General features: G+C 35.3%; 1 protein-coding gene across 1 annotated transcript in view; it reads right to left on the bottom strand.

Annotated features, from left to right (window-relative positions):
- LOC141440935 (dual 3',5'-cyclic-AMP and -GMP phosphodiesterase 11-like) overlaps positions 1 to 24,635 on the bottom strand; it is a 174,281-nt gene that overhangs the window by 38,540 nt on the left and 111,106 nt on the right. Inside the window, exons 8-9 of the mRNA XM_074105528.1 lie at positions 7,463 to 7,570; positions 5,743 to 5,991 (exon numbers count right to left, since the gene is read on the bottom strand). Coding sequence (XP_073961629.1) covers positions 5,743 to 5,991; positions 7,463 to 7,570 — 357 coding nt within the window. The remainder of the gene's footprint in view (positions 1 to 5,742; positions 5,992 to 7,462; positions 7,571 to 24,635) is intronic.

Below are 24,635 nucleotides of genomic sequence, written 5' to 3'. Positions count from 1 at the left end.
GTTTAAGGGTAAATAGCAGCCTAAGGTATAAAATTAGAAAAAAAATATTACTTAATGTTTCCGTAATGGCTACGGAACCCTATTTTGGGCGTGTCCGACACGGTTTTCTTTACTATATACATGAATCGCATAGATTTATATCGCAAAATGTAGTATGTACAAGGTTTACATAAAAATATTTTAATAATTATTTGGCCCTAATAGTTAAGAAAGTGACATTATGACGTCCAAATAAGACTTACAATTATTAATTTAATATATGGCACTTATACACTGGTTAACACATTTTTCAAAAATTATCTAGGTAATGCAATTGATCCTATAATTTAATTTGATAAGATTTTTATATTAATTATAATAAATAAGGGTGCATGCTCATAGATAATCGGAAAAGTTTCTATGACTGCGAAAAAACAAGCAGAGTAACAGGATTATATTGTATTTTATTTTGTTTAAGAAGTTGTTGATTTTCTTTTATAGCTTATTTGGTGTCGTAGGTACTGAGATGAGCTACTAGTTAAGTAATAAGTATATAAGTACAGTATGCAAGATAAAAATTCACACTATTTAAAAACCGAACAAAACTTTATTATTATTATTATTAAATATTACAACTTCGCCAAAAAGTTTCTATAGAACGCCAAATCCGGATTCATCCGTGTACGTACGGAACGTTTAAAGATAACCATTTTCCGCATGAACGTCACCAGTAACACAAAATCCACGGGCGAATTAAGCCCCCAAGCACAGCATTAGATTGTAAATACATGTTTTCACAAGATAGCTGAAATGTGGCCAGAGGCGGTTGGGGGCAAGTCCCAAGGGTATAGGATTTCACGCTAAAGCCGATCGTTTTCCATTGTTATTAGAGCTTACGCCGCCCTTTTAACACTTTGGGCCCTTCACGCATTAATTTGGCTACTTGAGTCCTAATAGTTTATTAAGGATTAATTTTGTACTGGTTGCCTTTAGAACACTGCGAACACTGAAAATAGATTTAATTATTAACCGTAAAAATATGTAATATAAAAATGTTCCAAGGAAAGTAGCCAAATCATTTTAATTTAATAATAAAACATAGTCACACAGCTATCAAATAGAAAACAAAATCTTAGTAACCATTAGCGAATCAGCATCAGCTAAACTACTTTTTACACGTTCGCAGTTTTGGTATAAAATAAATTATCGCAATTTTTCTCGTCGCCCACCATCTCAAAGTTCCCTATTCTGACCGATGAGTCGAATGATCAAGACATACGATACTTCTCGAGTTTCGGGATTATCTGAGATATCTCGTTATTGATGATGAATGAAAGCTTCTCGGTATATTTTCACTTTTTGAGGTCTCGTAGGCATGGCAGATGGTGTATAGTATAATATCTTCAAACGCTGTACTTATCCAATTTCACAAACAAAAGAGCAGTCGTTGAAAAGCAATAAGACAACAAGAAGTTTAGGCAAAGTGGGGGACACCTAGTTACCAAACTAGAGTCTAGAGGGAATGCTCGTCATTTGTAGTTGGATATGAGTTTCTAACCTCGTGTTTCGAAGCGCGGGATATTTACCCGTTTTCCGTGTAACGAAACGGGTCATCTATGTGGCCTGTTTTCATCGGTTGTAGTGTACTAACTAAAACCAATGACCTTGCCACTCCATAATCATGCCTCATAAACATAAATACGTAGCTTTTTTGCACAGTGCTCGCGAAGTACCAAAGCAATTTGTTTTAGTTGATTGATATGGAGCTTAGCAATAAATTCAACAACATGTATTTACGTAAATGATATATATTTAAGTAAGATTGAACATTAGATATAGAGGCGCCTGTGCCTTAAAAGGTACCATGCTCGCTCGTTGCTAATGAGTGTTTTTGAGATTTTCAGCACAGATGAGAAAACATGCCATGCCACATTGTTTTGACATTGACAGGACGTTGTAATTTTACGTGTAAGGGCCTTATTACACTAGCTATTTGTGGGCGAGTTGAAAGCGCGGCGAGCGCGCAGCGAGTTCGCTGCGAGCGCGTAACGATTTCGCCGCGAGCACGAAAAGATATCGCTGCGAGCACGCAGCGAGTTAGTTGCGTATAACGAGAAAAACTCCATATTGTAGAATCTCGTTACAATAATAATAGGGCGTCTTCGGCGCTATACGCAGCTAACTCGCTGCGTCCTCGCAGCGACATAGTTACGCGCTCGCCTCGCTTTCAACTCGCCCGCAAATCGCTAGTGTGATAAGGCCCTAAGTGGTAGACCAGAACCCTAAGTGGTAGAACTATCGTAAATACCAACGTGTTATGTTCTTTTTAAAGCAATGGACCGATTTTTTGCCTATACATTTCTAGTTGAATGGATAACAAAAAAGAACAAATTGACGACAAGTTAAAAATAAAACAAAGTCAAAGTCAAAGTCAAAATATCTTTATTCAATTTAGGCTATAACAAGCACTTATGAATGTCAAGAAAAATCTACCACCGGTTCGGAAAAACCTCTGCTGAGAAGAATCCGGCAAGAAACCCAACGAGGTATATATATATTTTTTTTAAAACAGATTTACAATATTATTAAATGATATGTATACATCACAAGTATTTAACACAACTTTATTTTTAACACAGTAGGTTCGCTATTTGAAGGGATCGCTAATGCGGATCGGAATTATTTCCAAATATCCCTGTCCATGATATAATCATTAACTTTATAATACGCCTTTGATATTAATGTCTTCTTGACAATAGATCTGAATTTTGTATCCGTTTCATTTGTAATATTTTTTGGAATTTTATTATAAAAACGTATGCAATTTCCAGAAAAGACTTTTTGGTTTTAGCCAGTCTGTAAGATGGAACTTTAAGCTTCCCTGTGTTTCTGGTAGCCTTTGGCTTATCGACGTTAGTGGGAAAATCACATATGTTCTTCCTAACATACATGATTATTTCAAAAACATAAATAATAAATACGACTAAGGTGTTAATAAAGTATATCTTATTATTTAAGAGCATAATTCATCACAGTCAAATTAATTGTGATTAACTGATTAAATATCGAATGAAAAAGTTACTTCCAAACACTTTCACTATAAATTCACTTCAAAAACATTCCTAAACTTTGTTCGAAAATAAGTTAATTTAACGTTGGCGGCGCACGAGAGCGAATTTCTCTTGGGGAAGCAAAAACTGTATCGCAGAACAATGTTCGCCTGATAAATGACCTGCACCGCTCATATTCTGGGAATTCCCTCTGTAAGGGTTAATTACCCATTGGTAAGTGCTAGTGACAGCTACGTTAGCATTGGTGTTATGAATTAAAAGTTGGATGAAATCGCTTATCTACACCCATATAGTAAATCCTTCATTATTCGTTCAAAAACCATAGATAATGACCAGCATTACGACATTGGATTCTATTATGAACACGGCTGTATCGTAATGGTCATACATCATTACAGTACCAGTGCAGTAGGATGGCGTTCACGTCACGCATATCGTCGGGCGTGCACGATCAGGCGCAGGTCGTCGGCGTTACGATACAGTTGCATAATAACTAATATAATACCCTACATTGTAGTAAGTAAACTAATTAGAGAAAAATGAGGATTGGTATCTGGGTTCCTGTCGTATCGCATAACGTTTTTTTGTCCTAAAAATGTTTGGCCGAGAATGTTTGACATACTGTTGAACGGCATACTACTCGTTTGTCCTAATTATTTTTGCGCATACTCATTTAAAGTCCTAAATCAAGTTTGTCCTAATATTGATAACTCTGAAATCTAATTACCTAAAGCATAATATTACTAACAAAACCTCCTAAAACCCATATGTTGAAGCGAGCGAGCGAGCAAGACCTTCCGGGGCACCCCGACTCGGATAGGTTAGGTTAGAATATAGCCTTCGAAGTTATTTATTTTGTCATCCCTAAACGATCCCATCTATAATAAAACAATTACAATTATGCACATCAATCATTCGACAGTTGAATCTTAGCCACATCAAACGATAGGACAAATAATATTTAAGACAAACGATAATAGGAGCAACAATTTCGGACAATCAAAAATATGCGGAACAAAGTGTACGAGTATGCCATACGTTCTTAGGACAAAAGACGGTATGTGACACGATATGACTAATAATTGTATGGCATCCGATATAGACCCTTGGTATCTATATAGTGAAAATTTTACAAACTGGAAATTATTACACAGTATATTGACCTGCTCGATCTAAGTAAAATCCGAAGCTCCCTTATTTGGTTACTGGACCACGTAGAACTAATAAGTACTCTTCTTCGTTTAATATCACGCAAAAAAAAAATGTACCTACACGTATAAATTGTACATACATGTATAAGGAAAACAATTTCTACGCAAAACAATATTGCCTGAATCTAGAAATCCGGGAGGCCATCCAGGATAGGTTTTCCCTATCAAAAAACTCCGAGTCATATTTTAGTATGTTCTGTATTATATTTAGTTATAATTTTGTTAATCAAAAATAAGGATACACATATCAATAATTAATAATCTATTTATCTAATCTACTACCTTTAAACGAGCAATTCTTGTATATATATAAATGTTTCGGGATCTTGGAAACCGCTCCAACGATGGCGATGAAATTTGGTATGTAGGGGTTTTCGGGTATGACAAATCGATCTAGCTTGGTGTTATCTCTGGGAAAACGCTTATTAAAGAGTTTTAACAGGAGCAAAGCTCGGTCGCCCAGGTACTATTTTTTATCAGTTTAATATTTTATTAGGTACTGGGAACTAAAAACCAGTGACGACTTTGTTGGTCAATGTTTACTCGTACTGTATTGTATAACTCTTTATTATGATAACCATGTTGGCAATTAGCATCAAAAATGTCAAGAGCAAGAACGCAGGAAAAAAGTTATCGCGTAATTTAATAGCATAAATTGAATCCACGTGCGAACGCGTTCCCATTCAGTTTCGACCGTTTTGAACAGAATGCTGCTAATATTTGTTCGGTGGTGTGTTGCCAACCATTGTTTTAATAGCGATTTCCTCTACACCAGAGTAGATAGCAACAAGAACAATTTGTTTATCAAAATGCTGCAAATTAACCAAACACTTTTTTTGCATTGAATCATTTTTAATCCATTTCTCAAATACGGACTTCAGTTTTACTTTAATTACAACTCTTTTTTTTACCTCGTACCTATTTGCGTAATGTTACAAATAAAATTATATTTTGTTCAAGAAAAAACGTCAGGTGCCTAAGGGCTGACTGCTAATTGGAGGCCTTAGGGGTTTGCTATTGAAAAAGTTTATAAATCTTATAAAATGTTTCACCTGCGAATCGATTTTATGTCAGTCACGTCCAGTCTTGAAAACTGTTTCGGTCAATGTAGAATTTTCCGCCAACACCAAACTAATTTGCTCTTTGAAAGCGTAAATCACGAATCTCAAAATGATCTCCCGTGATCTTTTTGCAATTTATATCGCCATAGGCACCGGTGTAGGAGTTTCTTGTCAAGAAGAAACATGTGGACATTTTGGTAGGTACTCGGCCGTTACAACTAAAGTGATTTTTCCAAAAGATTTCGCCTAAACAATACAGACAATAAAATCGTACGTGATAAAAATGAATTGTATTGGAAACCGATTCCGAAACAAAGCCCTGAATGAGTTTAAGGTTATGAATAATTTTGCAGACACAGCAAACTTTTCAGTTCGTCTTACATAAATATTTATTTATAAATAGCTATATTTCTGACTGACCTGTACTCGTTGACATCGGATGAGGCTCTGTGTGTGCGTCAGTATCCTCAACACCATGTGCTCGATCGTGCTCTGCTCCTCAAACACCATCCTCGCCAGATCGAGCAGAACCTGGTTCCTTTTCACCTCCAACTGTGATCTTTCATAGAGCTGAGCGTTCCGCAGACCAATCCCACAGAACTGGAGGTACGATGAAAATACTTTCTCATCGTTCGCAGTAAAAGGACCATCGTTTTGTTTGTTTATCACCTGAAAAACACATGGTTTGTAGTAGCGGCAGTGAATTCTTATGTGATTTTTTCTTTGATGTTTTTAACCTCTTTACCTAGTGTTGTGTGGATTCACAGTCCGAAATAAATTATTTGTATGTATTTGTAATATTCAACATCAAACTTTTTAAACAACTGAAAAAGAAGATGTCGTACTAGCAAAACATAAATTTTAATAAATTCAAATCATTACCGAAACAGAAACAGCAACATACTGACGAAATAAGTAAGAATTTTACCCTGAGGATATTATTTAAACATATGTATGTATGTATGTTTAAGAAAAAAATAATAGTATTTCATTAAAAATCGGCTGTAATTTGATTACAATCACGCCCGAAGATAGTTTGGCCTAAGATAAAAGCATGCTTGCCGAATAAGAAAGTCTTAAAGTCTTTCAAATTAAGTAAGTGTTCTTACGAATAAAGCATGAGAAGAATTTAATAAAGTGCAGATTTCATAGAGGATACGACGCACTCGAAATAATAAATGAACAAAATGAAACATTTATCACGCGGGCTTTTTGGCTCGGGCCAACTTTTCTAATTAACCTTTTCTCTCTCTCTCTGGATACATTTTTTAGTCTGCGAGTGATATCAGCATCACTAATCTTCTGGTGAAGGGTAATTGACTTGAACTGAAAGTTTGAGCATATAAATTTGTCATCGGATGTAAATCTCAAGCAAACGAATAATAATTGGAAAGGACCCCAAAAATCAATCGCCTAAAATGATGTCACTTATTTACGGTTGACGAGACAAATAATTTCCCCTACGGCCCATCGGCAACAGGCAGATGCTGCAAAATAATTCCAACTTCTGCTAACATTTTCAAGAGGCATTCGCAAATAACTTTGGAATATTTAATCTTATTACGGGGAACTTTTTTAATTTCATCTTTTACCGAGGCTCCATTTTCTCATCTGTTCCATGATCGTATCAAACGAATGTGTTTACAAAAGTTAATTTGCTTGGCTCACGCAAAAAAAACATTAAAGACGTCATAAATCTCCTATTATCCAGGTGTTTACGAATATAATTATGCAACATCATGTCATGGCCCAACCACCAACACAATACCTGTTCATTAATAACTCGAACTCGTAAATTCGGGGTTTTAATTTTATCGCCCACAGAATTGAAAATATCGAAATCGTTAATAATTGGTATTTAGAACTTAAAATAAAATACAAAAAATACCGGTGGCATTACTACGAAAAATATTGAAGTCGCACTAATGTTCTTACCGGCTTATATTTAACTTCACCTTGTTTGTACTTATATCTATGTTTGTGTGCTTCAAATCTTGCAAGTTAATTTTGGTCCACATTCAGTGGTCGGATTAACTTGAAATTTGGTATAGGTAACCCACATAGGGTTGGATGACAATGTAAGTACAAAGTAAAAATAGCTAGAATATATATATTTTTACAATAACCTATTCTTACTAACCTGCGCCACTCCAATGACTTCTCCATTGATATCCTTAATAGGCATACAAAGTAGCGATCTTGTCTTGTAACCCGTTTGCTGGTCAATGTCGTGATTGAATCGCTCGTCCTGCAACAAAAATATTAAGTAAAATAAACATTTTATACCTACTTCGTAAGCAGTTAGTTACTCGTAGCTTTTCCTAGTGCTAAGCGTCCTATAGCGACAACAAGGGACCATCTTACAGAAGTGGTGCTTCCAAGCAAAAGTGTATAATAGTAAGTGGATGTAGCTGTAATCGGAGCCGGTCAGCGCCGGCCGCAGACCGCAGCCGTCCTCGATGGCCTGGGAACTATTCTAATTATTCCAATTGCACCTTTAACAACTCTAGATGTTGGAAAGCAAACGAGACTCGACCCGACGACGGTTTTACGCTCAAAATGAAATATCTTAGTGCCGCGTGTATTCTTGGCCACATAATCTTGCGTGTTTCTTTTATTTAATCGTTGATGTAACATCTATTTCCTTGAGATGTTTCATAATCTAAACAGAGTGAAAGACGTTATATTGAAACAAATAAAACATAAAAAGATTGAGTCAATCAAATTTACTGGGTTAAAGTAGTGAGTGACCTATATTTGAAGATCTATCAACGAGAAACCAGAAAACGCTTTGGCTTTATGTTGTATTCTCATGCCGCGATACAGTAAACTGTGAAAGAGAACATTTCTGCGGAAACCGCATTCGGGCATATGGCCGCAAGCCAAAACGAAACTCTATCACAGTACACTGATATTCTTAATAAAAAAAGAGAAATAAGGGGGGCAAACTAAAAAGCACCTTATGGTACCTAAGTATCACTGCTGCTCAGACCCGATTATTAAATCAACACCAGCAAATGTGATGCCAACCTAGAGAGCTACAATATAAATGTTTTTGTCGTCCTAACGTTGCGAGCTGTTTTAGATCGCTTCCTGACTTGACAATGCGGTATCGGCATAGTGTGCTCGTTTAAAAAATGCTGATTCTCTACTGCGCCGGTATTACTTACAAGAAAATAAGCTTAAGCCTCTACTTTATCAAGTGCAGCTATATAGCTAGATAATGTTCCCTATTCGTTTCGTTTGTTTATAATCTTTACTATAATGTACAAAAAAAAGTGCTAAGTATAAAGGCGAAATTATCCCTGAAGGGATCTCTGCCAGTCAACTTATTCTTTGGAAATTTTGAAAAATCTGGTCTTAGTCCACCTCTATGATCCTCAGAATAGATGAAGTTATGTCTGCCGAATGTAAAACTTCTGGCTACAGTGATTGAGGCTGTGCTTTGTTTTTTGTCAGTCAGTCAATTCAGTGAGTTGGTCAGACACATCTTTTTTTAGGGTTCCGTAGCCAAAATGGCAAAAATGGAACCCTTATAGTTTCACAATGTCTGTCTGTCTGTCCGTCCGCGGCTTTGCTCAGAAACTATCGATGCTAGAAAGCTGTAATTTTGCACGACTATATATGTAATCTATGCCGACAAAATGGTACAATAAAAAAATAAAAAAGATTTTTTTAGAGTCCCCCCATACACGTAAAGTGAAGGTGTTTTTTTTCTCATCCAACATTGTAGTGTTATCGTGGGTATCGTTGGATAGGTCTTTTAAAACCATTCGGGGGTTGCTAAAACGATTTTTCGATTCAATGATTTGTTTGCAAAATATTCAACTTGAAAGTGCAAATTTTCATTAAATTAAATCGAGCGCCACGCTAAAATCGCTCTAAAATTTAAACCGGTGGGTGGAAAACTATAACGGTTAAGTTTTCTTGAGAATTATTAGTAGTTTTAGAGTAAATAGCAACCTAAGGTATAAAATATACCTAAACTTGGAACAGTCCGTACAAAATGCGAAAATAACTTAGCAAATATAACTTAATTTTTTCGTAATGGCTACGGAACCCTATTTCGGGCGTGTCCGACACGCTCTTAGCCGGTTTTTATAGGTAAAGATTTATTACCTACGTGTTTCAAAGATATATCGTACTGTTTATATTTAATACACTTTGATCATGGAGAGCTACCGTCCATTATACACGCCTGTCAACTAGCCAGATTGGGTTTAAACCGTCGCCTGAGCACATGCACATACTCGCGGACATGAAGTCAATCCCAACACGTATTGTAAGTTTCAATAAGCATATTTTTCTTCAAACGATAAACAGCTATATATTATGTAACATCCAGGCGGGGGAAGCGTCTTTACTCTTATTAAGGCTAGAGTGAATAGGCTGTTACTAAACCAATGAGATACACCTTTGGCCTCATCTGCACTTAACGTCAAGTGAGATAAGGGTCAATCACTTTCAGATTCATTCAATCCAATCTAGGGCTCTTTAAGGCTAGAGTGAATAGGCTGTTACTAAACCAATGAGATACACCTTTGGCCTCATCTGCACTTAACGTCAAGTGAGATAGGGGTCAATCACTTTCAGATTCATTCAATCCAATCTAGGGCTCTTTAAGGCTAGAGTGAATAGGCTGTTATTGAACCAATGAGATACACCTTTGGCCTCATCTGCACTTAACGTCAAGTGAGATGGGGGTCAATCACTTTCAGTTTCATTTAAACAAAAAAAACTAACCTAACCAACAAAAAGTTGGAAAACCCCCGACTTTGTCACTTCGATGTTCAATATCTCAAAAATGGCTGAACCGATTTTGATAAAACATGTCTAAGAACCATTGCTAGAAAACCTGCTTTCAATTAAAAAAAAACCGCATTCAAATCGGTCCACCCGTTTAAGAGCTACGGTGCCTCATACAGACAGACACACACAATCAGACATACAGACACACATAGCGGTGAAATTTATGACACCCCTCTTTTTGCGTCAGGGGTTAAAAATTACCTATAAATAGGAGTTAAAAGCTTTTAAGAAACCCTTGGCCACTTTGGAAACCAAAGGTTCGAAACCAGTTTAGAAAACAGAATTGTTTTTCTTTTTCAGAAACCTGGTTCGAATGAAGAAAAATAATTCTGTTTTCTGAACTGGTTTCCCATACAGAATATAGAATCTTCTTTTGAAACTTATTCACAAATTTCAATATGTAATAAAGTAGGTATACAATCTTATTTTCACAATCAAGTTTTTTACCAATTTTAATCGACACAGAAACTTAGGTAGGTTTAGGTTATGTTAAGTTTGCATCGGCCCGAAGGGCCAAAACTATACAAAAGTACACTGTTTCTGTGTCGAATCTGATTGGAAAAAAATGCTACTGTGAAAATAAGCTTCAGTAAAAAACCAGAAGTCGATCACTGATCCTAGTTTCGAACAAGAACAAAAAGTGTTCGTTGGTAACTGGTTTCGTATAAGAACAAAATAGTTTTTGTTCGTAACCGGTTTGAGCAAGACCGAAAAAGTATTCATCCGCAACTGGTTACGAAACTCCGGTTACGTACGTGGACGAAGGGTTTAAATATTAGACAAAAACAGAAATATCATGCCTGAATTACCAAATGTGGTAAGGCAGAGCACACGAAACGTTACCGCTTCGGAGCCACTTTTAGCAAAATATGTATTAGTTACAATTATTATCCCAGATGCTACGCCTTTTGCAAAGATTTTACATTTAAAACCCAAATTCGTTGAAGAGAGAACAGTGCAGAAAAAATTGGTTCAACTTAAACTCCGTGGCCGTAACCCGCATGCAAAACTGCATGAAATTCGATTCGCGAACAAGTCGGACATAAAATAAAGATTATTTTCTCCTTGCCGAAAGTAAAATCCCGAACTTCGCGGGATTTGTAGAAACCAAAACCGGGAATCAGAATGAAATGTGTTCCGATTCTGAAGTTAACTTTATGACTTGATCTTGGAAAGTATCGTAAAAGTAATGGGCTACAATTTGAAGATCTGGAGTTTCTCTTAGGAGGATTTTCTAGGGTAGCAAGTAATTTGATACAGCAAAAAACATTTTATTTAAGCTTGCATTTTACAAATATGGAGTCGTAGGTAGTAGGTACTTTAAATATTATCTGAACGAAAATAAAGTTCTTTCCACGTTCGTCTAGTATTTATTATATTGGTCACGGTTAAAATCGACTGAAAATAGGCATTTTAGTAAATGCTTTTTTATGTGGATTATATAAAACATGCCTTGACAGTAAATAAATAAAAATCAAGGTAGTTTTGAAGGACGGTTAAAAAAATTAATAATAATTTGTGGGTAGTTTTGTTTTGTTTCATAAAACATATGTGGGTACTTGGGGAGTTACAGTGACAAATTAAAACGGTGGTTGTGGTTCGTTAGTCTAACAACTGGTAGCATGGTGTACGGTTGTGTCACTCTGAAGATGAGCTCTGGTTGAGTTCGAAACACGTCAGTGTAGTGTGGTGGTGGTGATGGATAGGTTTGTGTGTGTTCTTACAGTGTGGAGGTGGAGGAACTGCATGAACACGCATATTTTGCATAAGCTTAGTTATCGTAAGGTCGCGGGTGAGCAAAGAAATTCTTTTAGTTCATTGATATGGACCTCCGCAAAGTAACGCCTGATTCAATAAATTACTTGAATGTTCCCTTAAATTTAATAGAAATCAAAAATAACGCGTTGTAAATGTTAATGTTCAATTCAGAAACTAAAAAGAAAAGCTGATCAAATCAAAGTAATAATTTTATTACGTTTGTTGTTACGGTCATACCTATAATAGCTTTATTACGCTGTGCTATGGTTTAGCTTATTATCAATTGTTACGACACGCGGTACGTTATATTCTATAAAAAATGTAAACACTTTTAGCATCTAACTAGCGCTAAAAGAAACATTATTGCGCTACGCTAGCGCGTTATTTACTTGTTAAGTCAAATCACCCTCTCATTTTCCTTCATTATTTCTGCTTTCGACAGCATTTTTCACACCATAAAATGTTACAATGTTACTATTGCAAGCAATCTCAAAGTCCCGAAACAAAGTCAACCTAAACCCTACGTTGTACATAAGTCTTTGTTTAGTTTATAGTCAATAACAATGTAATGCTTGACTATGTAAGTGTAACTTATGTGAGTTTTCTTTACTCAATGAGGCCGTTTTCCCCTGAATCATAACATTTTTTTCGACGCGAAGTGACATGGTTCTGCTTCGTCTGACGTTAAAACGATTTATACGTCGGCTACTGTCATATAAATCACTAGGCATATCGTTGGCGAGGCTTATGATGATTTTTATGTTATTCGCGGCAGTTTTTTCTGTTACCTAAATTTGACGATGATGTGTGATAAACAAATGAAATTATAGAATTATAGAACGCAGTCTCCTTAGAATTTGCATTAGTCAGTAATATAAAGGATAATGAAATAACGTAAACGGAAACTTCCTATAGTCTTCTTGGATATTATCGTGATAATTTGTATAGCTGCTTCCTTTGTAGTCTAACTAAGGGTCTAGAAAACCCAATTAGCATAAATATAGTTGTGTAAATCCTATTATTACGTCAAAGCATTTCCGTAGATAGCATTTAACGTTCATAATACGTAAGTATCATTTACATAAAATATGTTTTTCCTTACCTACATATAAAATATAATTGGCTGATAGACAAAGTACAGCCTAAATCACAAAAGTTAAAGTTAGGTTCGAATTTTCCATACGAACTAGTGTCACTACAAATAGATTTTCCAAAATTCCCATTGAGGAGAAAACAAGAATTGTTGTATTTAAGTACCTATATTTCCTCATTTCATATTAAAATGTCTTGGTGCAATAACTCGATTGTGTTATGTACCTACAGAAACTATGTACGTATTGAAAGAATCAATTCAACGAAAAACGTCATTCTTCTTTCGTTGTAGGTATGTTTTTATTGTTTCTTTTTCATGCGTTTTAGCAGAACTTTTAGGTTTCGAAATCCTGTCTCTAATAATACGAGATACACGCTATGTGAACGTAAAGAACCTGCGTAAAACAAATAACAAAACTTATACATATTAAAAAAAATACAAAAAAAACTTTAAATTAAACACACAAAAAGACTTCTTCAATACAGATAGCATAACGCCCGGAACGTTTCTTCCGTCAACCTCTTTTTCCCGTCTACAATATATCCTTCTGACCTTAATCGACATGTCATAGCGTGCTTTATGAATGATGCCATTCGTTCTCGGTTTAAAAAGCTAGACATTTATATTCACTCTCATGCCAAAATCACCTTACGTTCTAAATTACTATTACTTAAAATATTGGAAACAAGACATTCCAACGACGCCACGTACCTACCTACATGACTGTGTTCTCAGTATCATACGCAGAAGGCAATTCTGCGATGTAGCTGAGCCACAAAATAATTCAAAACAAGAGCACACACGCGGAATTTTCACACAAAACATTATGCTTCGAACTTAACATTATACCCATACCCTTTGTTAACACGACGGTGTAAGGTTGGAAGTTGAGCAGATACAGCGAGTCGTAGATTCGCTGTCTTTCTAGCGCGATCATTCAGCATTTGTATGCAAATTGTTTTTATAAACTATGGATATGCGAGCATGAACTGATGCTGTCGGCAAGGCCGCGAGCCTGGAGGCGTGCCAGAGTGACGTCACGCACTTCTAAGATGGCACCGAGATCGAAAGGAATTAGCCATGATGAATTGATCTGAAAGAACGACCTTGACCGTGGTGGACGAACGGGGAATAAAGAAATGGCGCTTGCATCGTTTTTCAACGTAAACTCCAGACATTGAAATATGAAAACAGAATATGAGTAGGTACCGTAGCTTTTTGCAATGGCTAGTCTTACTTTAAGAGACGTTCGGCAGTGCTTGTTCTAGCCTAAATTGAATAAAGATATTTTTGACTTTGAGGGTTATACTGGCTTCTAGTGTTCGACTGAAATATTGACCGCCAAATCTGGTCAATATTGGCCAACAAATCTGAATTTCGGTTTGTGAGTCAGTTCTAAAAAAGTGTGAATATCTATTATATTTAATGTGGAATAACAACGTAGCCACAAAAAATTAGCAAATGCGCGGGTGGCGGGGCTATTCCACGATACCGATTACTCTCGGACGGTAGGACATTACTGGCTACGTCTAAAAAGAATATTTTTTTCCTTAATCCACCGTCGCGCCTGCACGTTGCATTTACCCGGAATATATTGGTATCCTGTCAGTTTCTAGCATCAACCCTTTGAATATTAGTTTGGCTCGATAAATATTCAGCCAAAGCCTTTCGAAGAACCAGTGATAAAAGCATGTCCTTCAGCCGTATATCTAAGCTGTCGGAACCGGCATCGGCATTCATCACAGTGGAGAAATAACATTTTTAAGCACACCATATACCCAGCTGCGTGGCATCCGAATTATTTATGCGTCCTCGTTTGGCGGAATCTTACCCTCGTCGTGGTCGTGGTCGTGGTGGTCGTGATTTGCAGCAGATTTCTTTGCTTAAATCTGTGCTTATACTTAAGTAACGATAAAGTGTAATTATAATCGAGTCTTTTTTTTCCTGGCTTCTTTTCCAGTACGTGTATGTTGAATGGTAAGCGATTATTTATGTGAGTTGTGTTTTAAATATTTACACTCACTTACTACTTCAGCAATGGATTGCAATTGCTGCCTTTATTCAATTCTTTAAACATATCGATGAATCTCAACCTCGTATTGAATTCAGTGGATTCAGAGAGCCGTCGATGCACCACCTCCATTTCTTCACGCCTGATGATTCATTAGATTGACGTGGGTCAAATACCGTACAAACGCTTAAATAATAAATAGCCACCCACATTAAATAATAAAACTGGGAGATTACTGCTATTTTTACGATAGAATTTTTTCAGAGAGGTTTTAAAAAAAGGGGATTCAGAGATGAAGACATTTAGATTTTGATTTTTTTTTTTTATTTGAAGATAAGAATTTCGTGGTTTCGTGAATTGAAACATAAATGACATTTTTTTGTCGACTTACTAACCTTAACCAGAGATTCCTTTACTGAAAATTCTTTCTACTATGTTGGTTGACCCTTCGTTCGCCACTGATAGATTATACAAGAAATTGAGTTGCTCAGCTTCTCAATTCCCAGCAGTTTCAAACACGTTGAAATTAAAAATACCTAGTAGTAAAATTAAAAAAAAAAACAGTTTTTTTCATTTTCCAAATGGTTCCAGCCGCTCAGGCTGTCGGGAGCAATCTGTCCTCCGGCATGTATACCGCTGTCAATCGTTTTTAAAGCCAAATTCTAGAAACATACAATATAAAAATCCTACCCTTATACATAACAAAGTCTATCTAACCTGCCAGGTGGTCAGTTTTACGACCTGCCAGCGGTATACAGCCTAGTTCCTACAGTTCACTCGTTACTTTTGTTTCTATAAAATCATTGAGATTTAATATCTCTACTGCATGCCCATAAACAGGATACAGTTGAGTGTAACAAGAAGTTTTTTCCAGTGGAACGAACGCTCCAAAAATACGTACCACACTCTCTTATTCTGGCGTAATAAGGCTGTAGGACGTATTTTTAAATTGGTCAGATTTTTTTTCTACACTTTGAATTTGATTGTACATAAACGGAGTAAAATCGTCGTAACACAAATGGAAGCCAGTGAAGTTCAAAAACATCTGCACGCGCCCTAAAATATTTACAATTCCCGAAAGAAAAAGAAAATGATATTTTTGAGTACACTGATTACATAAATATATTGACCATTGCCCGCGGTACTGCTCAAAAAAACTAACCAATAAATAACACGAATATGGTTTAAAGGGATTTTTTAAACGGTTGGGGGGACTTTTACAAAGGTAGAAATCAGTCAGTATTCCGTATCAGCTTCTGATGAATGAAAGCCTTTCGCTCGTTGCGAGGTGGATGAAAAATTGATGGTCATGAATAAAACTTACGCCGACTTGACTGCTGACAACGTCCACTCTGGTACAAGTGTAAAGATGTAGCGGTAAAAATAAATATTACTTCTTAGGTATACATACGAAATGGATTAATAAGAATGGATTAATACGAAATGGATTAATAAGTTTAAATTATCGGAATATGTTTTGGTGACAATCGGTAAGGAGGTAGATTTTTTTTTTTAGATTACCTGTAGTATAATATGTTTTTACACGATTCTATCTCTGTTGGTTCTCCAATAAAATAAAATAAAAAATAACGATTTCAATCGAGCTGTTGAAAACGGTTGCTTTTGTTTTCAACTGTTATAAGTTATAAACCATTTCAGACGACTTGAAATTTATAAAACATTATTTTTTGATTCAATTCTCACACAAAATAGTATTATTTTGTTATGTGTAAAATATATTTTTGAAATCAACTGAAAAGTTGAGTTTTGCAATCGAAGAGAGTTGTGATGGAGAATAGATTGAACAGGGAATAAATGATTGTAGAAACTTACGTATCAAAGTCAAAGTAAAAATTGTTTAAGTATACTACCTATATAGTGTAGTAGTACTACAGTCGTGCATTATCTTCATCTTTTCTTTAGGCAGTCTAAAATAGTCACTTCCTGCCGTCTGTCTGTACCTAAGTATGTATGTACGCTTAGGTCTTTTAAACTATGCATTGGATTTTAATGTGGTTTTCGCCATCAATTACATAATTTATCACGGAACATAAAAACATGTAATATGTGTTCTAGCGACGCACCCCAGTTTTGCCCGAAAATGGAGGTGAATAATGTGAAGTGCTTTTGATTATGATCTTATTTTTCACTCTTTTTTTAAGTTGGACCCGTTCGAAGTTCAACATCTGTACTTTCATATAACGCGACGTAATAAATAGTATATTATATAATATTTAAATTTAATTTAATTTAAATTTTTATTTTATTTTAATTTTATTTTATTTATATACCATAATAACTTTACAAAAGAAAATTTCATATCAGCGTGCGGAAACTCAACAGAATTATTCTGCCGCTATTATTCGCTCATTTTGGATAAATCTTAGGTAAGAGATGAAATTTTGAACATAAAACTACCGTAAGACTCACTCATTGTAAATGGCAACATAACTGACAACTCACGTCCGCAATCGAGTACAGCTCGACATGTCGATATTATTTGGATTTTTCTAAAAAGAATAGTTAAGTACTACGACTACAGGAATACCCGTTGCTTAGAGTAACCTTAAGTCGAGTTTAGGGCGTAAAGCCAACGAGTTTGTAGTGTCAATCGAGCGCCGCAATGTAATGCAAATTGCACGATTTTTCTTGCAAATCCAAACTCAGCTTTACAGACTGAACACGATCTAGCCCATAAGTTATTGTTTAACTCTCAGTACTCCCTAAATCTACTTCAACTAAAACATCTATCGCAGTTTACTGATTACCCCGATCCCATACACGAATTCAAAGCATAAAAAACGCGCAACTCTAGTGACAGCCCAGCTTACGGTTAACGATATGCAAAATACATCGCTAATGACAGGCCGGGTTAACCCTGCTAACATGATTACGCAGCTATTGAATACCGTTAGAAAATTACGCAGTTTATTTAGGATATAATGTGTATATTTATAATATTTTCAGCCTCATTTATTTAAGCAATTTTTCCAATCTTATTTTATTTTATTGCGAGAGTCTACGTTAGTAAAACGTAACCATCTTTGTAATGTAATGCGAAAGCTATTACGAAATGTGAGTTGTAAAAATAAAGGGACGATTCAAACCTGAAAACTGGTGCGTTTTATATTTTTACTCCATTATGAATGCAAAGTTACAGACACGTTTTAGCTAAATTATGTTTTTCTTTCTGCGTTTGGTTATCTTTATTAGACGTAAAAAGCATTTTATTCTAACATGTCTGTAACTTCAATGTCAATGTAACATGGATAGGTATTATAAAATGAAATAAAAACTCAATCAAAATTCAAAAGCTTAGTTTGTGACTAAGTGAATTATCTAATACTTAGCAAAATCACACAAATAAAAAGGTCAACTTTTTGCGTAACAAGCTACAGTTTTCCTTTTGCAATGGAAATAAAAGTTTAAAATTTGTATATTAAATTAATGCTTGTATTATGGTATCGCTCCCTGTTCTATAATGTAGCTTCTGTGAAAGTTTATCCGCTCGGATAGAGCGCAGGTCAGCCGACCAAACGAGACTGGAATTAACGTGCAGTAAATCTAAGTTCCAACTTTAATAATGCGTTTCTGTCTTTGAATTTAAAAGGCCATACAACCAATGTACTACCACCATGCAACTAATTTCTTGCAACGACATAACATTGCGGGGTAGAGCAGCTAAAGAGTTTTTTTTTATTCAACTGGATGGCAAACGAGCAAGTGGGTCTCCTAATGGTAAGAGATCACCACCGCCCATAAACATAAACATAATATTGTTAAAAAATAAGAAACATACAATTATGATTAAAACGTTTTGATGAGATTTTTCTCAAATATTCAAACTTTAACCTCTTTGAAAGCACAGTATTTACATACGTAAAACAAAAAAAATGTTTAGTGTCATCTCAAAATTTAACACGCAAGTCTTAAAACTCGACAGTTCCATCCCTCACATTTCGTGGAAGCTTTTAGAGGTTAGAATATCCCGCTTGGTAAATTTATATCGGATTCAAGACAATGCATAATTAATTAATGTTTTGTTTCCCAGCGGTGATTGATGGTGCGTCGCGGAGTAATAGAAAAGTTTCCGCCGCTCAGTCTGCACCCTACACCTCCGAGCTTGGTTACCACGCCACCATCGACATCCCCATGTAACAGAACATCAAATCTAATCAGCCTTATTGAAAGCAAAGTTTAGGCGCTTATAGCCAGACATTATAAATCAAACGGGTAATAGTCTTTTTATCTTAACATTTATAAGTTTGCGGACTTGATGCCAACTTCCGAATACAACCACGGCTTTGTATTAAAACGAGTAATCTAGCGTGTATTGATAAATAGCCGTTACATACCTTCCTTATTCCTACATACAATAAAATATAAACTAAGAATATTAATGATACTTATACTGGTAAACCCAGTCATCTTTTTTCACGACGTGTTTTCAACAACAATCTACCTACTTACGAGTATCGGGATTAGCTTGTAATTTATGTATTATACGTTATGCCAATCCAATTTATGGAAAGTGTAAACAAACCAATTTCATCAAAATGCTTGTATAAACACCCACTGGATCGAATCAATAACACATTTATCTATAATTCGTGTCTTTTAACTAGACGTCTAATCTTTTTTTCACCAAAATTCACTTTATTTCAATATTTAATTTTCATTTGAAAAATCTTCGTAAAAATCTGACGTTATTTCTTGAATAAAACTCGTGTATAATCTGCAGTAGCATAGACTAGCGAAAATCTATCATAATCTAGAATGGTGGAAAATTTGTCATTTAAAAAATCGATTAATACTCGATTGTTATTTATTTACCTTAAAATGAAAAAAAAATAGTTACTGCTTTTATAATTGAATAAACAGTCTTTGGAATTAATTCAAGTACATATTGTAAATAATAAAATAGAAAAAAATACTTTGATCTAATAAATTAATAAATTAATCGATTTACTGACATGCAATATTTTCAAGTAGGTAATAATAATGCTATTATTAATGCTTGCAGATAATAAAAAACCGGCCAAGAGCGTGTCGGACACGCCCAAAATAGGGTTCCGTAGCCATTACGAAAAAATTAAGTAATATTTTTCTAAGGATTTCGTATTTTATACGGAATCTTCCAAGTTTAGGTATATTTTATACCTTAGGCTGCTAACAATTCTCAAGCAAACTAAGACGTTATAGTTTTCCTTGAAAGTTTGATATACTTACTACCATCCTGATTTTTTTCAAATTTTTCCACTCACCGGTTTAGATTTTAGAGGGGCGGGGAGGACGCTCAATTTTTATGAAAATTTGCACTGTAAAGTTGAATATTTCGCAAACAAATCACTGAATCAAAAAATCGTCTTAGCAACCCTCTAATGGTTTTAAAAGACCTATCCAACGATACCCCACACTATAGGGTTGGATGAGAAAAAAAACCACTCCCACTTTACGTCTATGGGAGGTAACGTAAAAAAAAATATTTTTGAATTTTTAATTGTACTATTTTGTCGGCATAGTTTACTTATATATCCGTGCAAAATTACAGCTTTCTAGCATTGATAGTTCCTGAGCAAAGCCGCGGACGGACAGACAGACAGACAGACATAGCAAAACTATAAGGGTTCCGTTTTTGCCATTTTGGCTCCGGAACCCTAAAAATGTACAACAATAACAAACTTTATCTCGTCAATAATGAGGGCTTGTTAACTTTTGACGTCGTTAAGCCGCAACACGATTAATCAAAATTCTTCCGTACAATATCTACAACAATAACGAACGCGGTGTCTCTGCAAACATGAATATTATTTCTACGCTGCTAAGTGAAAAGTTTGCTTCGCCATGTATTCTAATTTATTTTCAGAAATTCTCTAAAGCCCCGTGAGCTCACTTGACAAGGGTATTTAATTATTTTTGATTTTTGAGACCATTTACATTACAAATATGGGCACTGGGAAAAATAATGTACGAGAAAAACCAGACTAGTTTTAAAGAAGAGTTTTTATCAAATTTTCTTTTATCTGTTAAAGCTTTAGATTTACAAAAGTTGCCTGGAGCAGATGCGTGTAACGAATAAGTCAACCACAAGGTTAACACTCTGGCTAATAGGCAAGGTCCGTCCGTCTGACATATGGAGAAAATAAACAACAGATTTTGACATTACTTAGCTCAAGTCTTGCAAAATAAAACCTATGTATAAGACGATGCTCATCCTCCAAGTCATGTTTACGCCCTTAAACTGTAGGAGTTACTTCACAAAGAATAAAAATAATTAAACTACGAAAAAGTTTATATGGATTTTAATATTCCTTATTGAGAAAGATTGACGGATCTTTGTGTAGTACTAGTTGATCCAATGAATGCAGTTTTGTTTTCAGAAATAAATGATAAAAAACTAGGTTTTCAAAATTCTTACATTTAAGGCTGTACAATAAAAAAATCTAAGCTTAAATGACATCGTCTCGCAAAGTAAGTAATTTTTACTGAATCTAAAACTAGTGATTTTGAGAGGTAATTAGCAGCCCTATCAGCTGTCGGCGGATCATCGTCGGTTTCTGGATCATTCTGTATATACTAGATTATTAATGTAATCAAATCAATCAGTATAGAATAGCTGTATATACTAGATTATTAATGTAATCAAATCAATCAGTATAGAATAGATACGAGTACTTAAGTAAAATTTAAAATTCTTGCACAAAATTCACGAGCACATTTTACATAACCAGCATGCGTGGAATATGATATACGTTAAATCCAATCGTAAAATCAAGAAGAGTTCACAGTTCGGACCCCACGACGTGAACTGAATAAAGCAACCCTACTATGCTGGGTCAATTCATATTCATGCTTCGATATTTTTAATCACACTGGCAAGTAATAAAATTTGCTGACAAATATTTGACTTATATTACGTCCCACTGTAGGGCACAGGCCTTCAGGACTAGAGGTCCGTAGTTCCCACGCGGACCCAGTGCGGATTGGGACTGGGAAGCAAAAAAAAAAAAGAAAAAAAAAACATTTTAATTAAGAAAAAACGCAGAAATAAATAAATAACACGCATTTTAGCACTTGGCCCTATGTTCTGTTAATAATCAAATAAAAAAATCAACCAAAACCCATTTTAATAGATAAATATGTAAAATAAATTTATACTCCCTTTATGGGAATGTTCACCCCGATGAACACTAACGTAAAAATGTACTTTTATAGGTATTTGGCATTGTTCACTGTGATGAACAAACATATTTGAAACGTCCCAAAAGCTAAAGTAGTGCCTTGAAGTTACTGAATTCGCGAGAAATCATTAGACATACACCTATTTATAATAATGTTACCAATTGATTTGTCAAAATACAATGTATAGACACAAAAATATGACTAAATACCTCACAGAGAACGGGCGACTTGTCGCGTAGTTTTACCACTTTATTGTAGAATACCTCAAATAAACGTGCTCGTGTAGTCCACAGATATTTTTGATTTGTATGTTCACCCCAGTGAACAACGTCAAATGAAGGGTTGCCATTTGTATAAAACATGAAAGTTAGCTCTAATAGCTCCATTTTATCGTTTATTTTATCATACGTTATTATGCTTTTAATACGAACAGGTGAAAAAAAATATGTTTTTTTTCTTCATTACCCGAGATCATCGCAACGGTTACGGTAATAGCGGTACCAATGTAAGTCCCCTGGCATTGTCATTGGTTAATGGGCAGTCGTAAAAGGGTATTACCGTTTCATTTTTTTGCCTCCTTCGTAATATATTTCACGTCTCGAAACAACAGAATAAAACCTCTGGGGCATAACATTAAGGCTTCAGGATTTCGCCAACTTTGATTCTTTATATTTGCATAAACCTTGAACATATAAAAAAAACCATCGGAACGTTACTGGCACACACAAAGATGCAGACAAAATGGCCAGCGTACAAAACAAAACGCTTTTGGCAGTAGAAAAATATCAAACGTTTTTTTGGCATCCCGTTTCGTTCGGAAAGCTCAAACAATGCAAATGGAGAAAGGAAAATAATAACCCCTTTGGTATTTTTGGGTGTTATCATCTCACGCGTCAGGCGGAAAAAATACAAAGTCGCACTTGATGGCGGGCCGCGACAAAAACTGCGGCGCAATTGTTTGCATGTATTGAAATGGGTCTTTTGTTTCCACGTACCATATTGTGAGCATTGAACTAGAAACTAAACCAAAATAGCAATTTTCAGTAAACATAATTTAAAAATGGAAAAACTGACGCAGTGCAGTCGGGTGAAAAGAACGTTCTAAACAAGGTAGTACACACACACACACATTCACTTAAATACTTTCACGATTTTTTTGTCTTACGTAGTGTCTGGAGTTATGTTATGCATTTTTAACCGACTATGACTTCAAAAAAAGGAGGAGGTTATCAATTCGGTTGTATTTTTTTAGTTTGATATCTCAGAACTCCGTCATTTATGAACCGATTTAAAAAAAAAATCGTTCATCTAGGAATGCTTTCAATTAGGTCCCATAAGCACCAAATTAGGATCTGATGATTGGATCCTAAGGAAATCGAGGGAACTCTTCAAATATTGTAGGGACACCTATGGTAATTTTGATATATTTAATAGTAACTTGTGAATTTGCTATTGAAAATCATCATTTGGTGAAGTGTACCTAACTGATGATGAAGACCACATTTGACCAACGGAGCGACTACTCAATAACAGTACCTCGCGGGTTGAATTTCAATTACTTTAACACAGTTGCTAAGCTCATCGTAATGTATATGGTGAAATGGAACGGGTAACGAAGCCCCAAGACTCCTCAATAATGAACGTCTCTGCATCGGAAAAAGCAATTTTTCGTAAAAGGTGACGAGCAGTTGACATGAAACTATTGTATCTTAGAAAACAAAAAATTTAACCGACTACAAAAAACCATGAGGAGTGATTGAAGCCCAATATACGCGTATAGTATGTAGGTGAGGTAGACGACTATAGGTGCACTCCTGCTGGCTCGTGCTGAGGCACCGACTTCAGACTGGTAGACAAATATTTTCATGGTTTTTTGTAGTCGGTTCAATTTTTCAGCTCTCTCTAGGTCTGCATTCGAAATTGAATGTTCAACCAACCCGATTCAGAGAATTTTAGTGTCAAATTTATTAGGATAGAAGCAGCATAAATTTACGAAAACTTTTATTGCCTAAGAGCTTTTTCATAATTCCTCAGACTGAATTCCAAAACTAGACTGGAAACCAATTTGGTTGGGTGTCGGGGATTCTTCACAGCAATATTAATCTTCTGTTGTGTACTAAATAATTTTAGTACAGGCACAAAATTCTAATTTCACTTCTAATTAGGTAACGAAACCCTTGCTACTGACTCCAGTCTTAGTTCGTACTAAAGTTAAATGTTCAAAAGTAAAAAAAAAATAAACAAATGCTTTCGGTGTTTTGTTATTATGTTGTTGTTGTGAAACGTTTTCTTTTTTGTTGATTATTTTCTAAAGTTCAAGTTTTCAGTTAAATACGTAACTGCTAGCGATTTACAGCAAAGCCAACAATTAAATCAATATCACAATTTCAGTTAGTTCATTCAAAATCACCCACTATAAACGCCGGCATGCTCTCGCCAACTTATATGAAAGTCTAAAGA

The sequence above is a fragment of the Choristoneura fumiferana genome, chromosome 23, assembly GCF_025370935.1.
Source record: "Choristoneura fumiferana chromosome 23, NRCan_CFum_1, whole genome shotgun sequence".
Classification (NCBI taxonomy): Eukaryota; Metazoa; Arthropoda; class Insecta; order Lepidoptera; family Tortricidae; genus Choristoneura; species Choristoneura fumiferana.
This window is presented reverse-complemented; position numbering and strand designations above follow the sequence as displayed.